General features: G+C 39.8%; 3 protein-coding genes across 5 annotated transcripts; 1 reads left to right on the top strand and 2 right to left on the bottom strand.

Moving 5' to 3' along the window:
• Nucleotides 1-7,096: 7,096 nt before the first annotated feature.
• On the bottom strand, nt 7,097-8,457 carry LOC121967335. The gene is made up of 2 exons (XM_042517489.1): nt 7,908-8,457; nt 7,097-7,338 (listed from the first exon to the last, which is right to left on the bottom strand). Exons 1-2 carry the CDS (start codon nt 8,440-8,442, stop codon nt 7,259-7,261), a joined length of 615 nt encoding a protein of 204 aa, XP_042373423.1. The 5' UTR covers nt 8,443-8,457; the 3' UTR covers nt 7,097-7,258.
• A 297-nt stretch (nt 8,458-8,754) lies between these two features.
• On the top strand, nt 8,755-9,896 carry LOC121967336 (GDP-L-galactose phosphorylase 1-like). Of its 2 annotated transcripts, XM_042517491.1 has the most exons (3): nt 8,755-9,182; nt 9,286-9,640; nt 9,879-9,896. In XM_042517491.1, the coding sequence occupies exons 1-2, from the start codon at nt 8,934-8,936 to the stop codon at nt 9,625-9,627; spliced, it is 591 nt and encodes a 196-aa protein (XP_042373425.1). In that variant the 5' UTR covers nt 8,755-8,933; the 3' UTR covers nt 9,628-9,640; nt 9,879-9,896. The 2 variants fall into 2 exon arrangements, with proteins under 2 accessions (XP_042373425.1, XP_042373424.1); XM_042517490.1 differs by lacking the exon at nt 9,879-9,896 and having other exon boundaries at nt 9,286-9,644.
• A 968-nt stretch (nt 9,897-10,864) lies between these two features.
• LOC121967334 (ABSCISIC ACID-INSENSITIVE 5-like protein 5) lies at nt 10,865-15,123 on the bottom strand. Of its 2 annotated transcripts, none has more exons than XM_042517488.1 (5): nt 15,019-15,123; nt 13,802-14,919; nt 12,536-12,607; nt 11,925-11,954; nt 10,865-11,167 (listed from the first exon to the last, which is right to left on the bottom strand). In XM_042517488.1, the coding sequence occupies exons 2-5, from the start codon at nt 14,849-14,851 to the stop codon at nt 11,093-11,095; spliced, it is 1,227 nt and encodes a 408-aa protein (XP_042373422.1). In that variant the 5' UTR covers nt 14,852-14,919; nt 15,019-15,123; the 3' UTR covers nt 10,865-11,092. The 2 variants fall into 2 exon arrangements, with proteins under 2 accessions (XP_042373422.1, XP_042373421.1); XM_042517487.1 differs by having other exon boundaries at nt 14,996-15,117.
• Between the last annotated feature and the right edge of the window lie 252 nt (nt 15,124-15,375).

The following is a 15,375-nucleotide window of genomic DNA, read 5'->3' as shown; positions in this document are numbered from 1 at the left end:
GCCCTAAATTAGCCAAGAAGAAGGGCCAAGTGGCACAAAAGGGCAAGGTGAAGCCCAAGGAGACCATCCCCAACACAAAGAAGAGCAAGGAGCATATTATATGCTTCTCTTGCAATCAAAAGGGGCATTATCGTAGTCAATGCCCCAAGGGGAAGAAGAAGGTCAAGGCTCAAGGAGGCACTAGTCAAGGGGGAGCCTCCAAGGTAAAAAGGAAGGTAACTTTCATTGAGCCTATTCCTTTGCAAAATGGTAAAAAGCATGATAGTTCTAATTTTTATCATTTTAATGCAATTTACCATAAGAATAGAAAGCATGAGGGCTTCAAGGAAAAGCATGTGGCCCTACATGCTAAGACTATCACTCCTAGGGTTAGGAATGTAGGTAAAAGTCTAGGCAATAACTCTAAGGATTTTAGATACAAGCCTAGAAACCAAAATGCTCATGGACTTAATGAAAAACCAAATTCTAAGGATTTAATGATAGAAAATCAAGTCTTGAGATCAAGACTTGATAAAATGGAAAAGACCCTAAAAGGATGGAAAATATCCTAAAAGGGCAAAATGAGCAAAACCTAGGGCTAGGAAAGTCAAAGCCATCAAATAGCCATAGAGGTTTGGGATACAAACCAAAGGCTAAGAAGGATGTGCCTAGTTATCATAGGGTTCCATATAGTTATGGAACAAACCCTAGGTTTAGTGGTCAAGTCAAGAATACTAGGAAGTCATCCCTAAGAGTATTTTTGCAACCAAAGTGACTAAGACTTCTAAGAAGTCTAAGAAAGTCACTAACAAGGTCACAAGGAGGCTATCCCTAGGGTTGACCTAGAAAATGTGACCAAGGCTTCTAAGAAGCCCAACAAGGTCACTAGGAAGGTATCTAGGGAAGTTATCCCTAGTGAGTACCTAGAGCATCCAAGGAGCACCAATAGGTGTTGGGTTCCTAGGAGCATCTTCTCTACCCCATAAATGGGTTAGAGAGTGTCAACTCCAATTAGAAGGGTAGTTAACCCAACTTTGAGGAAATTGACACTCAAGGAGCATTTTCAAGGTTTTTGTTAACCTTTGAAAATGAAATGGAACTATTATTTACTCCTTGAAAGAGTAAAATGTGCCTAGTGGTGAAAATTTGATTTTAATCTTAAAAGGCACATATTGGGAAATTCATAAGAGCTACCAAGTTGGGATTTTGGTATGTTCTTAGGAAATTTAAGGCAATCCAGGCCTTAACTTTAAAGTGCTACTCTTGTGGACAAATGAAATATGCCAACATTTGAGGAATATGCTTAATTTCAATGGGCATAAATTAATCAAGGGAATTAGAAATGCCAATTTAGGTTGTGGCGTTTTCTTGACGCACTTAAGGGCAATCTAGGTTTAAGTTGTAAGTTTAGCTAAGGTTTTAAGGATACTTAGATAGTTAATCTAGGTATATTTTATTTATGCTAAATCTTGCCATGATTGTTTGCCCATCATATGCCATGACATCATGTCTACTTTTGCATTCATGACTTATTATGAAAAATACAAAAATACCATGTCATGACATTCATACATCATGCAGTTATAGGATATTTTCTTTTGAAAATTATTTCCTTTTGATGTATGCCATAACATTATCATGCATTAGTTCAATTCCTTGTAATTAAGGACAAAAGGCATTTAACAACAATTATTAACAAGTGACATCCTTGGTGGATGTCTAGTATATATCTAAAATGCCTAGATAGATATGCATGATCCCTAGAATAGGGCAAAACCAAAATCTTACATCTCACAAGGACTATAAGATGACTTGTATGTGTTTTAGTGCACATTAGATACAAGTGAGATGTTAGGAAGATGAACAAAACTCAAAATGTTGATTTAGTGCATTCTTTTGAGTTTTAGGTTCATCAAAACACATAGTTATGTGTTTTCCCATCATTGGGAAAGCTAATGTACAAGTCATGTGCATTATGCCCAAGGAACATGATGGGATATTGGTTTTGAAAATGTTTTTAAAATGTTTTTGGAAAACCTTGGTGAAGGCTATCTTTTGATAGTAATCACCATTGAATAGTTAGACACAAACTTGAAGAAAACACTAAAGTTTTTGCAAGTTTTCAAGTTTGTGTCAATCTTTGAAAATATGATGTATTTTCATAGAAAACTATTTTTCCTTGATAATATATGCCCTAAACAATGTCTACACGAAATTTCATAATTTTGGATTTTGTAAAATTTTCTAGGGGTTTCGTTGACCGAAATGGAATTTCAGCAACTATCGAGACTCGATCGATCCATGGATCGATTGAGTGCTGAATCGATCCATGGATCGATTCAGAAGGCAAATCTCACGAGCAGAAGCTCGGATCGATCAGCCGATCGATCAGTAGTCTGAATCGATCGGTGGATCGATTCGAGAAGGTTCAATCGATTGGAACCCAACTCAATCGATCCAATGCTTGATTTTGGCTGGGAAAGCTGATTTCAGCACTTTAAACCTATTTTAGTCTAGGTAACCATTCCAAACCCTTAAAATACATTTGTATACATAAAAAGGGTGTTTTCGTGTTGAAAACAAGGATGGAATGGTAAAGGAAGACTTCATTGAAGTTTAGGTTGAGGTTTGTTTCAAATTTTGAACATTTGAACCTCAAAACTTCTAAATCTGGGTTTCCTAAAGGTTTAGGGATTCCAAGTCATTGTTGGTGCAATGATAGAAGTTACCACCATGTCTTTAGGGGGAGGGACTCTTTAAAGACATGAAAATTATTTTTCATGAACCTTGGAAGGTGGTTAACCTTCTGTTGTGAACTTGCTCAAGGTTGAGCATTTAAACTTGAAATGGGGATAAATGGGGAGTGGATATCCTCATCATTTCAAGTGGCAACTCAAGTGGTTGAAAATGCTCAAGGTTGGGTATTTGTCAACATTGAGGGAGAAGTTAAAGATAATGAAGGGTATGGGACCTTCAATATTGAGTTGATCAAATGAGTGAAATTGTGATCACGATGAGCAACTCTTCAGGGGGAGAGTCTTCAACAAATGGAGTTGTTGAAGTGTGCCCAAAATTGGAGCATAGGTTGATGTGTGTCCAAAGACGGGTTGATGCGTTTTTTGTGGGTTGATGTGTGCCAATAGGGGGAGAATGAAAGGAAGTAAGTTAGGTTTTCATTACCTAGAGGGAGTTTGCCCTCTTAGGGGGAGAATGAAAAGCTTAATTTATGGGTTCATTACCTAGTGGCATGAAGAAGGAGACTATAGGATTAGCCTAACTTACATGTGGGATTGTAAGTGTTATTGTGGTATTGTCAAACATCAAAAAGGGGGAGATTGTTGGTGCAATATCCCTCAGGTCAAGGGTGACCTGGTTAACCAAGCTGAGTCTTGGTTAGGGTTTAGATGTTTGACAATAAGATATTGATCGAAGAAGAGTCAAGTAGGTCAAGGTTGACCGGATACTTGACTGGGAAGTCCTAACTGGCATGTTAGGCAGAAGGAAGTCCTAGTGAGTGAAGCTAGGCAGAAGGAAATCCTGGTGAGTGAAGCCAGGTGAAAGTCCTAGTGAGTGAAGCTAGGTAGAAGGAAATCCTGGTGAGTGAAGCCAGGTGAAAGTCCTAGTGAGTGAAGCTAGGCAGATGGAAAACCCTAGTGAGTGAAGCTAGGTGAAAGTCCTGGTGAGTGAAGCCAGGCAAGAAAGGAAATCCAGATGGATCAAGGATGATCGGACATCTGGTGTTGGGAAGTCCAAGTAGGTCAAAGGGATTGACTGGATACTTGGCAAGGAAGGAAGTCCAGATGGGTCAAGGTTGACCAGACATCTGGGGGAAGTAGGTCAATGGAGTGACCGGATACTTGGCACGACGAGTAAAAGTCCAAGTGGGTCAAAGGGATTGACCGGACACTTGGTGGGGAGTCCTGGCAGGTCAAGGGAGTGACCGATGCGAGGCATGATGTACCAACAGTCAAGGTTGACCGGATGTTGGTTAGGGAGGTTTGGGACTTGGTTTTGGGCAAAACCGGATCGATCCGTGGATCAATTCAGATGTGGATCGATCGGTGGATCGATCCGATTCTTCCAATGACAGAAGCTCGGATCGATCCGTGGATCGATCGAGGTCCCGATCGATCAGATCGATCGGGGCGATCTGCTCGCGCGATAAGCGCCGGATCGATCCGTGGATCGATCCGCCGTTCGAATCAGGCGCTCGGATCGATCCGTGGATCGATCCAAGCCTCCCGATCGATTCGGAACATTCGAATCGATCGGGATCCGACCGCTGGCGTCGTTAAAGGCGAGCGTGGTCTTCGGCATCTCTTCACGAGCTCTTCTCAGATTCATTCCAGCTCCTTCACAGCTCTCTACAAGCACGTGATCGCCAGTTCTTGAAGGTTCTTGGAAGCTTTCCAAGTCAAGAGGCGGATCTATTGCAAGAGGAAGAAGTTAGGGTTAGGGTTTTTACTGCACATCTTGTAAGCTTTTGCTTAACTTGTATTTCCCTTTCTTCTTCTTGTACTGAGAGTCTTGTAGGGCTTCTCCGCCCTCGGTAGTTACCGAAAAGGAGTGTTTCATAGTGGAGGGTGCGTGCGTGGTGTGGATCCTTGGATTAGTCACCTCCTTTGGAGGTGGATACCAAGTAAAATCCTAGTGTTAGCGTGGTTGTATTTGTTTCTGTATTTTCCGCTGCACATCCAAGAAGAAACAAGCAACGCCAAGCAACGAAGCGCACCGAGCGAACGCGACGAGCTATTCACCCCCCCCCCCCCTCTAGCTACTTTTGGTCCTAACAGGTATATCCTACAAAACTAAGTTAGCACAATAATATAAGATAAATATAAGTACTTGACAGTCATCGGATTGTCCGATTTTGATTTCGGATTTCCCTGAAACCTTAGGTCGAACCGACGCCTACTGTTCCCTCATCGCGAAACGCGTCCTCACCTACTCCTCTTAGAAGAGTTTAGCTGTTACTAGATCGGTCATCCAGACCGACTGAATTTTCTGCCTAGGGTTACCACCCCCTAGGGTTATCCTCAGCCTAGGGTTACCACCTCCTAGGACCTAGGGTTACCATCCCCTAGGGTTTTCCTCAGCTTAGGGTTACCACATCTTAAGACCTAGGATTACCACCTTCTAGGATTTTCCACCTGCCTAACCGCAACTAGGACTTTCCACCACTTAGGGTTATCGCCTCCTAGGACCTAGGGTTACCACCCGCTAGAGTTTTTCACCTGTCTAGAATCTACTAGGACTTTTGCCTTAGACAATTTAGGACTTTACTGTAAGCTCAATGAATTTTGTTAGATAACAAGACAACGTTACTTTGGACCCTTTGACATAATCAAAATATATATTTAATCGTTGGATGTTTTCCGCACCCAAACAAAATTTCATAATATCATCTCCATCTTGGTCCCTCAAATATGTGCAAATTGCTATATATATATATATATATATATATATATATATATATATATATACTAATGAAGCTAATTATTGGATTTAGGTTCAAGAATGAGAAATTTTGATGAAACCATTTATTCTCCTTTGCAAGATTAGAGTTGCAACTGAACGTTCAGTTTTTGGGCAAGGATGTGAGGTATTTTTACTGAAAAGCTAAAACGTTTTGTTGGATTCTACAGATAAACTGTTTCCCAGAATTTTAAATACTTTGGATGATTTCTTCTGAGCTTCTTTGTTTTTTTTTTATTTAGTTGACATTAATTCTTTAGTTATCTTATTGCCTTGTATAAAATGGTATGACATGATAAATCTATCACGTACTATATAAAATTATCATAAATCTATTACCCATTGAGTTTTTATTAAAAAATCACACACTTATGGGAATTCTCAAAATGATGCATTTAATTTTCAGTTTTTTTAAAAAAATATATTTATTTTTCATTTTATCTTTCTCGTCAACAATATGGTGGTCAACTCAAGGAACAACATTACTAATACACTGTATTTTAAAAATCAACATCACTCTTATGACATAAATTTTAAAATCAGTACCATAATAGTCTGTTTTTTGAAATACAGGATCGAAATGTTATTCATTGAAATTTAATATTATAGTGATATTGTTATTTAAATATAACATCATATAAAGTAATAGAATGAATAAAACAAGAAACAAATGTGTCTAAAGTGTTTGAGAATACCACACATTTAATTAGAAAATTACCGAAAATTCATCAACGTAAGGTCCATTTCGTACGGAATTCATACTATTCACAGCATCCGTCACTTCAACATTAATTATATTATGACTTAGAAGCTTAGGCCTGATGTCAGTTGATTATATGGATAACTAATCGAGGCAATCAATTGGTGCAATGATCCGGCAAGATATTTTCAATTGTAACACACGTAACTTTGACGATACGAAAGGTGTCCCCCTCGATCTTTTGTTTACATTCTTATCAATATGTTATTTATATTTTAGTTTACTAAATATGTAAAATTTAAAATTTTACACGTATTGCATAAGATAAATTAGAAGAAAATCCAAAATACTAACAATTATGACGCTATAATTTTTATCCGAAAAAATGGTCAGAGAGAATTGAATTCTCTTCCTGTGGATTTCATCCGTGTAACATGAAGGAGAGCTGTTCAAAATTATTCTCCTCTCTATTCTAGAATCTGCATGGGTGAACACCCTAAAGTGGTGAATCTCGTGTTATAAATATTTACAATGCATTGTCATTACAAATATTTTTCTTTTAAAACAAAATGTTACATTGAAAATTGAGTCATGATTTATAAAGAAAAATTGGGCCTTTAAATCACTCATTATTTGTTAAATAACATAACCTTAAACCAAACAAGTCCACTGTTTAACCCTTTAAACTAATTATAATTCTTAAAAATCAATTTATGTATCATTTTGAATCAGTTATTTCCTAACCAAACTAGCCATCCCAAGTATAATGTAGATCGATCGCTTGTAAGGCATATTAGAATTCATAAATATATACAAACTTAAGATAGATAGATATATTATGTGCAGGATAAGGACTTAAGAATCAACAAATGAGTAAAGATAATTAAGACACGATAAGAACAACATGAAGATGCGACCTGTTCAAAAGAAAAATGCTCAAAATTAAACAATAAAAGAAAATTGTTTCCACTAATCATTAAGTACGTTTTAGCACTCATCAAATGAAAGGTAGAGGAAGAAGGATCATTCTGTTATAATCATAACATCAAAATTTCATAAGGTTTCATCATTTGAATTATATGATCAATGTGACTTCACTTGAGTTCAGCGACGCTGGCGCACGGTGCAAGCAACCACTTGGGCCCACTGCTTCAGCCTCCCTTTCCTCTCCTCTGCCGTCTCACCTTCACATAATTAATTAAATTATTAATTAATTAATTAATATTATTATATATTTAAAGGAATATAAAAAGGAAATTCAAAATTGTTGGGAGGTTTGCCAAGGGGCTAAAAACTTTGAAGTTTTCATGAATTTATTGTGAATTGTATACTTTATCAAATTGCGTTATCAGCAAGTTTAGATAATGCTATTAAATGTTGACATGGTTACAATTTTCATCAAAAATGGACTAATAATTATTTATTTATATCAATTAAATTTGTAATAAATTCTTTAGAACAGAACGAAGTTGATCAAATTAAATAATTCTAATAAAAAAATCAATTATTTCATGCAAATTGTAATTTAATTATTGCCATAAGTCCACCGACGAAGTCACGCTACGACTCGGCCAGTGGTCCAGATGGACGGCCGTTCAAGCCATACCCCTTTCAATCTGACGTAACAGGATGCTCCGCATATAATTCCTATGCGGAAAGCCACGGATACCTGTCTTGCGGCGCACGTTAGCATCCGCCGCCGGCGAAGCGAATTGTTAGTGGGAATCGAGATGGTGGCCACCGGAATCGATACCTGGGGAGAATAAGGAGAAGGGCACGGGGACGCTGCCGTCGACGTCTGGCGAGGCGGAGGACGATTCCGTGTAGGCGGATGCCGGAGAGGCCGCGGCGGAGGAGGAGCCGCGGAGGACGGCGTAGTAGAGGTCGAGCGCCGGGAGCGTCTCCGAGAGCTTCCTTGCCGGGGCGGGGTCAGCGGCGGAGACACAGTCGAAGCCGAAGCCCAGGTCGATGCATCCGCGCAGCTCGTCGAGGTCCTCGTCGGTGACGCTCCGCAGGCGGCCCCTGCGGCTGCGGTGGATCGCCTGGCGGCGAAGCCACGCTTCCTCGCGGTCGGAGTCCGGCGACCACGAACGCATCTTGAGGAGCCCCATGGGGGAAAGATCGCCAAAGATCGGCGTCGGATCCGCCGCCTCCTCCTCTCTCTCTTCCCCCCGCGAGGGAGAAGGTCGGAGATGTGCGCTGGCGGCGGCGGCGGTGGTGGCTGCGTTTACAGATGAGAAGAGGTCGGGCGACTTCCATTTTATATTATCGACGTGGTAAAACAGCATCGCGTTGTCTTCAATTACTCAACCAAGACCCACTGTTCTTATTGGCTGGCCCGTGCAGGCCCACCACTTGGTGGTCATGTCCCCGTCAAGTATAATAGAAATAACACAAGCTGGAATTTGGTTCCTTTTACGCGTCTCGTTGACACAGAATATCTACCTGCATCTTAATTGGTTGGGCAAGTTATGTCGTGCGGGACCCGCACGCCTCACAGTGGAGTCCAGATCCTCTGCGCCCGCCTCCCGTGCGCCCTCTGCGCCTGTCGCTACGCGACAAAAAACTCACGCGCTAAGCACGTGCGTTTCTCCGCTCCAGTAATAAAACCCAACTCCAACGCACACATATCGTTTCCTGCTGATCGGTCTATTGACCGATCAGCAAGAATTCTGATCGGTCAGCAGACCGATCAGAAGGAATGCTGATCGGTCTTGCTGACCGATCAGCATTCCAGCAGGATTTGCTTTATTAACTTTTTTTTTTTTCTTTTTTGTCCATGCCTTTTCCTGTGGAGAGAGCTCCTACTCAAAGAGTTCCAATTGCTAAAGGTCTGCTGTGCCATGGTGGAGTGAAGATCTCACTATTGCTGAACTATCCAGTGAGGGGCCTTGTTTACGAGGGAGGAACTAGTTTGAAAGACTTATCTGATGTAGTTTCCAAGTCTTGCAAGTGTCTTCAAGAGAACAATATCCCATTTAATGTTCTTATTTCTGATTCAGGCTGGAGGATCTTTCTCTTTCCCCAGGTAAACTTCTATTGATCACATGAACTTACTAGTCATATTCAAAATATAGCTCTTAGATTTATCAGTCAATAAAGAGGTATTATTTATCGTATCATTCTGGCAGTGTTATGCCGAAAAACAAGCCTTGGGCGAAGTGAGTGAGGAGATCCTAGAGACTCAAGTGAACCCTGCTGTGTGGGAGATCAGTGGGCATATGGTGCTGAAGCGCAAGAAAGACTTCGAAGAGGCAACAGAGCAATATGCTTGGAGGCTATTAGCTGAGGTCTCTCTTTCGGAGGCAAGGTTCAAAGAAGTGGAAGACTACATCTTTGGGGCCCTTGGACTAGAGGAGTCTACGAAGGAAAAGATCAAGCTGGAAGAGAAAAAGGAAACCTCATTTCAGTCATTAGCCCCTATCGATCGAGCTACTTGTAACCTTGCAGAAGGTTGCCTAGTCTTGCAGTGAGAAAGATAACATTGTAAGTTGCGTATGAAAATCCTGCTGGAATGCTGATCGGTCAGCAAGACCGATCAGCATTCCTGCTGATCGGTCAGACCGATCAGCATTCCTGCTGATCGGTCTTCTGACCGATCAGCATTCTTGCTGATCGGTCAACAGACCGATCAGCAGGAAGCGATATATGTGCGTTGGAGTTGAGTTTTATTATTGGAGCGGAGAAACGCACGTGCTTAGCGCGTGGATTTTTTGTCGCGTAGCGACGGGCGCAGAGGGCGCACGGGAGGCGGGCGCAGAGGATCTGGACTCCTCACAGTGGGCCATGTGGTTTAGCGAAGGTGAGGTGGTTAGGTTGGCCCACGTCATGATGCTCTCGGAGCATATTCTCCAATGTAAAAGGTATTTTTATTTATTCGATTAATTATCAATTGAATTGGAGTAAAATAACTCAAAGCCCCCTATCTTAGTGAAAATTAAAAAAAAACAATCAACAATGGAAATTGTGAACAAATACATGTCTTTAGTAAAACAAATCGATTTCCAAATAAACAGTAAATTGATTTATGAAATCGGCTTATTCAAAAGAGTTAATTATAAATATTTAAAATTCCCAAGGCACTTATTCTATTTATTTTTTTCACAAGCATATTCCTTTGATATTTTAAATGTTTTTGAGAGTGCAAATTAAATAATGTATGGACTTTTGGTGCAAAATACATAAATTTGATCCCCCAAGGCTTGGTTGCTTGCCGTGTGTTGCACGATTTAAGGTGCAACATAAAACCATGGAAGCTGCCTAATTAATGGCTTGCTTGGAGGTTTCCGGCTATTGAATTAAGCTTCCAAGGCGAGACTTGGAAGAAGAAAATTCTGCCCTTTGGGCTTGGTGTAATAGTAGGAGGCCGAGTGCATTTTCTAAACGGTCAAGATTCAATTTCCACACAGACATATCTACGAAGGATTAAACTATTGATAAACCTAGACACCACATCAGAAGTCACTGTGCTTCTTAAATTCACTTGATGGATCAAATATAACGCCAAACCATCTATCCTAATCTAGATACTTGGTAAAAAAAAATCTAAATTAAAACTAATATTATTAATTATTCAATACCAGGGCATATTGCTAAACTCACCATGAACCTTTTAATGTTACAATAAACCTAGTAAATTTGCATCTCAATGAACATAAATATTATCAGATTAACGCATTATATATGTTAAAAACGTTAACAGTTGCTAGATTTAGTGGTAAAAAAGTCTGCAATCTGCAAGAATGAAATCTATACAATAGAGGTTTGATACAGTTTCCTAAAGCTAAGTCAATTAAAACACTCAAAAGTAAGATGCTCAGAACAAGAGAATTTGGAACCTCTAGAAAATAGCAATATAATTCTTTGATTTACAATAGAGGCAGGGCCTTTGTAGAAGCTAACTTTGATATATCATGTTATCACTGTCCATTCAAAACTTTACCAAGGGCCTGTTTGTGTTCTTCGCAGGCATGGCTTCTTCGGTCCTCGCTGCTCATTAATCATTTGCAGGATCTGTAATATCAGGTAGAACAGGTTAGGTACGCACATAAGTATGACTTTGTATGCATGAAAATGCTGAGGAGGTAATGCTTCTCTTAACAAGTAATCTACCAACAAAGTAATTGAAGGTAGTGTCATTTAGCAAGTAGCATTTTTGTAGTTGTTATGCATCAAATCTATAGATTGGTTCATTCCTTAAAGTTTGAGGTCCTACATTAAAATCTTACTAATGTGAGTAATGTATAATAATGTAGTAATGTACAATAATGTATCTGGAGGCATCCATGTGTCGTGGGTTGGGTTAGCCCAGTTCATGTGAGGGAAAGTGTTTACTGATTCATCGCTTTCGCAGTAAATTGACAGCTGCTGAGCTTTAAACATTGAACTTCATGTAAGACAAATGGAACTAACACCTTAAGATTGTGTCATATTAGACAACTGAGCCAGAGTTAAAATGACTAGAACAAATCTGCTATCCACTTGTTGAACATCTAAATACCGTGCTAAAATTTGAGAAAACATGGCATGAAGAACCCAATTGCTTATTCAAAAAGAAGATCAAGCTACACCCTAGCATTTCAATTCTGGTAGATTCCCAAGAATATATTTTCCTAACTTTCCCTTTCAAGTTATAGAATATAGAAGAAAAGAAAACTGAGAGTTTAAATGAAGATGAATGAATGTGGTAGGATAAACACGAAAATTAAAGAATTGATGAAGGATTAAAAAAAATATTAGATAAATTGATGTCCTTGGTCATGTGGTTCACCTGTTTTTGCTGCATCTCCATTTTTTCTGCCTGAAAATTTGTGAAAAAAATTGTTTAGAAAAGGATATTTAGCTACAAAATTGCTAGCGTGAAGAGAAAATATTTTGTTTAGAAATTTAAACTCATGAAGTAAAAAATGCTTAGTCTCAAGATTTATGATCTACATTAAATTGCTAATGCATTTTTCAATTATAGCCTGATCCAAGTGACAAATAGTTATCACACAAACTGCATATATTACATATAAACCACGGCTAGGGGAAAAAAAGACAGAAGAAGCATAAATAACTTGTTTAATAATTGGGTGATATTTGTTCATACTTCTATGTTCCCCCCAAAAGTGGAATATTAAGGTTAAAAAATGAAAGACAGTAACAACACTTAACAAAAACGTATTCTTATAGATCTAATCAATTTTGAAATGAGATCTGACATCCGATATCAGTATTGCCATTATTGTTATGGGCTTATTGTAATTGAAATAAGAAAACAATAAGAACTTAGGATACTCAGTAGTCTGATATTCATAATTCATATGAATATGAAATGAAGGATTATTCAATTCTCTCATCATGTATTTGTCAGAAGATTGATTCTTGTGAGAGTTTTACCTGTTTCTTCTGCAATTCTTGGTTTACTTCTTTTAGGTTTGCCACTTCTAGTTCCAACTCCATGGTATATGCCTGATGGAATATCATGTCAATATATGTGATAAAAAAGACCAAATCTCAACCTATAAATCACAAGTTGTCGATTACAGAAACAGTGGCCCAAAAACCACTTTGTTGTTTTCCATTAACAAAAGAAATAAAGCAAAGGCATAAAACTCTATCAATCAGCTAGCCAATCATAGTATTGAAGAGCATGATGTCTATTTGAGTCTGCCTAGCTTGATGACTTATCCTGAAACAAAATTATTCAAGTTTTAAAAAGATAAGAGGTTATTATCGTGTCATTAAAGTGTAACTGATTTTGCTTTTGTCAAACATTTTCCTGTGGGTTTTCTTCTGTTTGATCAATTATTCATTTTAGTACTAAAATTTCATATAATGATGCCCAATCAGCCAAATATTTAAACATCTATATGAAGTGACAGGTTTATATAAATTGTCCACTCAGGTTAGAGTCTATCAGTTAGATAGATCTTCTGTGGCACTTTAGTTGAAGAATCCCAGTAAAATCATAAATCAGAATTTCCTAGGTGGCTGGTTGACACTAACTTATCATCTTCTTCTTTGAAGACTATTATTATAACTCATCTCCCTATATGGAAAATGCAAATAATGTAGTTACTCTATACTGTGAGGCATATTTAGCCCTACAACATTTATTATGTCAGCACACTGTTTGTTTTGTAACCTCGTAACTAAATAGAATTGTGAAAACTGGTGACCATTCTTCATAGAAGAGAACTCTTAAACTGAAGTAAAATTGTGCCTTGCAGAAAAGGTTCATCCAATCAAGTATCAAGAACATGTAAAAGTACATCTATCAAAGGAATTAAGGAAAACATGGTCAATTTATTTAGCACCCAAAAAGGCCTACAAAGAGTTTAGATTTTGAATCAGCCACAACTTTAAAAAAAGGTCTGCAAAGAGTTTATACCACAAGACGTTCAAGAATATGATTAACAGAAAGAATAAACTACGTAATCCTGTTGCTACAAAAGAAAGGCAAGCAATATATGTGATAACTATTGAGTATACTTTAAGTAAATCAAAACTCAGTTTCAATCAATGGCGGTTATAATTCCACCAGTCAATGAATAGCCTAAGGCACTGTGAAATTTTCTAGAGAGAAATACCATGCTGTCGCCTAGCTGCCATATAGCAATGTTTGCATAATATCAAGCTCAACAAGTGCAAAAGAAAGCCGACCTGCTTCCTGGCACGTGATCTAGCAGCTGACTCCCTGTTCTTGATCATCCTCCTCTGCCTCCTCTCATACACCTTCTCCCCAGCACCGGACTTCCTTCCTCTCAGACCTCCACTGAAAACGTATGGAACTGATAAGATAGCAGATTGATCTCCACCACTCTTGGGAAGTGAATCTGAAGGTAGATGGTTCACTGGAGATGCAGCGGTAACGATACCTGCTCTTGCACCCAAACCAACAGCTCCAGACATCAAGCCATTGTTCAACCCAACTTCTCCAAACCCCATGAGGCCTGCCCCTCGAATTCCCCGGGGACTAGCTAAATTAACATCACCCCGTGGCGCTGCCAATGGAATTCCGTCATTGGCGACCATCATCGCCAAAGCAGCTGCAGCACTATTAGAAGTCGGGTTGCTAACAACCGCATCTCTACTGCTTCGATCTTGTGGGAGAAACCCTAGCGAAACACCGGATGCATTGTTTGCAACTTGTAGATCACCGAAGAGCGCATTCCTGATAGATCTGTTATGGCCACTGCTATCGCCAGCATCAGCAATCGATCTGGATGTAGCTGGTTCCTCTCTGACTACACCAGCTCTGACTAAGAACTCCTCTAGGGTAATCTCGCCCAGTGTCTGTTGCTGGTGCTGGTGCTGGTGCTGGTACGAGGCACCGGCAGTAGCCGGGGGGGCCTGGACCGGATAGACAAGGTCCCTCCAGACCTCCTCCACACTCTTTTGGCTTAGAGTTCGGGGAAAGGTGAAGGATCCCTGCTTCTGGAGGCAAGCTTCTTCGATGCGAGATCCAACGGCGCTCGCCAAGGTCTGGCTCTCCTCCGCGGTCCAGATGTTCTTGATGAGCTCGTCCATGTTCATGGATCCGAAGTCCTTCCCAACTCCCCCCAGAGAACTCTGGAACTCGTCAAACGTCAGCGAGTAGACGGACGACTGCCGCGCCAGTCCAATGCTCCGGCTGCCGCCGTTCGCCTCTGCTCCCAACCCATCTCCCCCTGCTGCTGCTCCCCCCATAATAGCATGCTTGTTAAAGTTCATTCTTCGCGAGAGCGAGATCAAATCCGCCTCAATTTCGAAACCAAATCGATCTCGTTTCCCCCAAATCACTTCAGAAAGGAATCAGCTTCGAATCAGCAAGACGCAAAAACCGAATCCAGTACAACCAAGCACAGAAGCACAAACCTGCTCGGAGTAAAAAGTTCAACCTTTCACATTGAATCCCGAAGGCAAAAATCTCGTTTGGATCGATCAGAGTTTGTCCATGGCGGAAGAGGAGCCGTCGTTTCCTGCGTCTTAGGACGTGCGCGGTTGAAGAGCTCGCTGTGGACTTCCCTAATTTATCGCAAAGAAGTTGCACTTTCGCCCCCAAAGTTTACGAAATTGCCACTTCATTCTTATAATTATAAAATCACCATTTTACTATTAAAATCTGAGAAAAGTTTTCTATCTCCTTTTATTTTGTAATAAAATACAAAATAAAAAATACATAGTACCTTTCCATCCCTTTAAAAATTTGTTTTTTTATATACTTATATCCGAGAAGCTACGTGGGAAAGTTTCAG

This window comes from Zingiber officinale, chromosome 3B (assembly GCF_018446385.1).
Source record: "Zingiber officinale cultivar Zhangliang chromosome 3B, Zo_v1.1, whole genome shotgun sequence".
Taxonomy (NCBI): domain Eukaryota; kingdom Viridiplantae; phylum Streptophyta; class Magnoliopsida; order Zingiberales; family Zingiberaceae; genus Zingiber; species Zingiber officinale.
The sequence above is the reverse complement of the archived record's forward strand: the minus strand, read 5'-3'. Positions and strand labels throughout refer to the sequence as shown.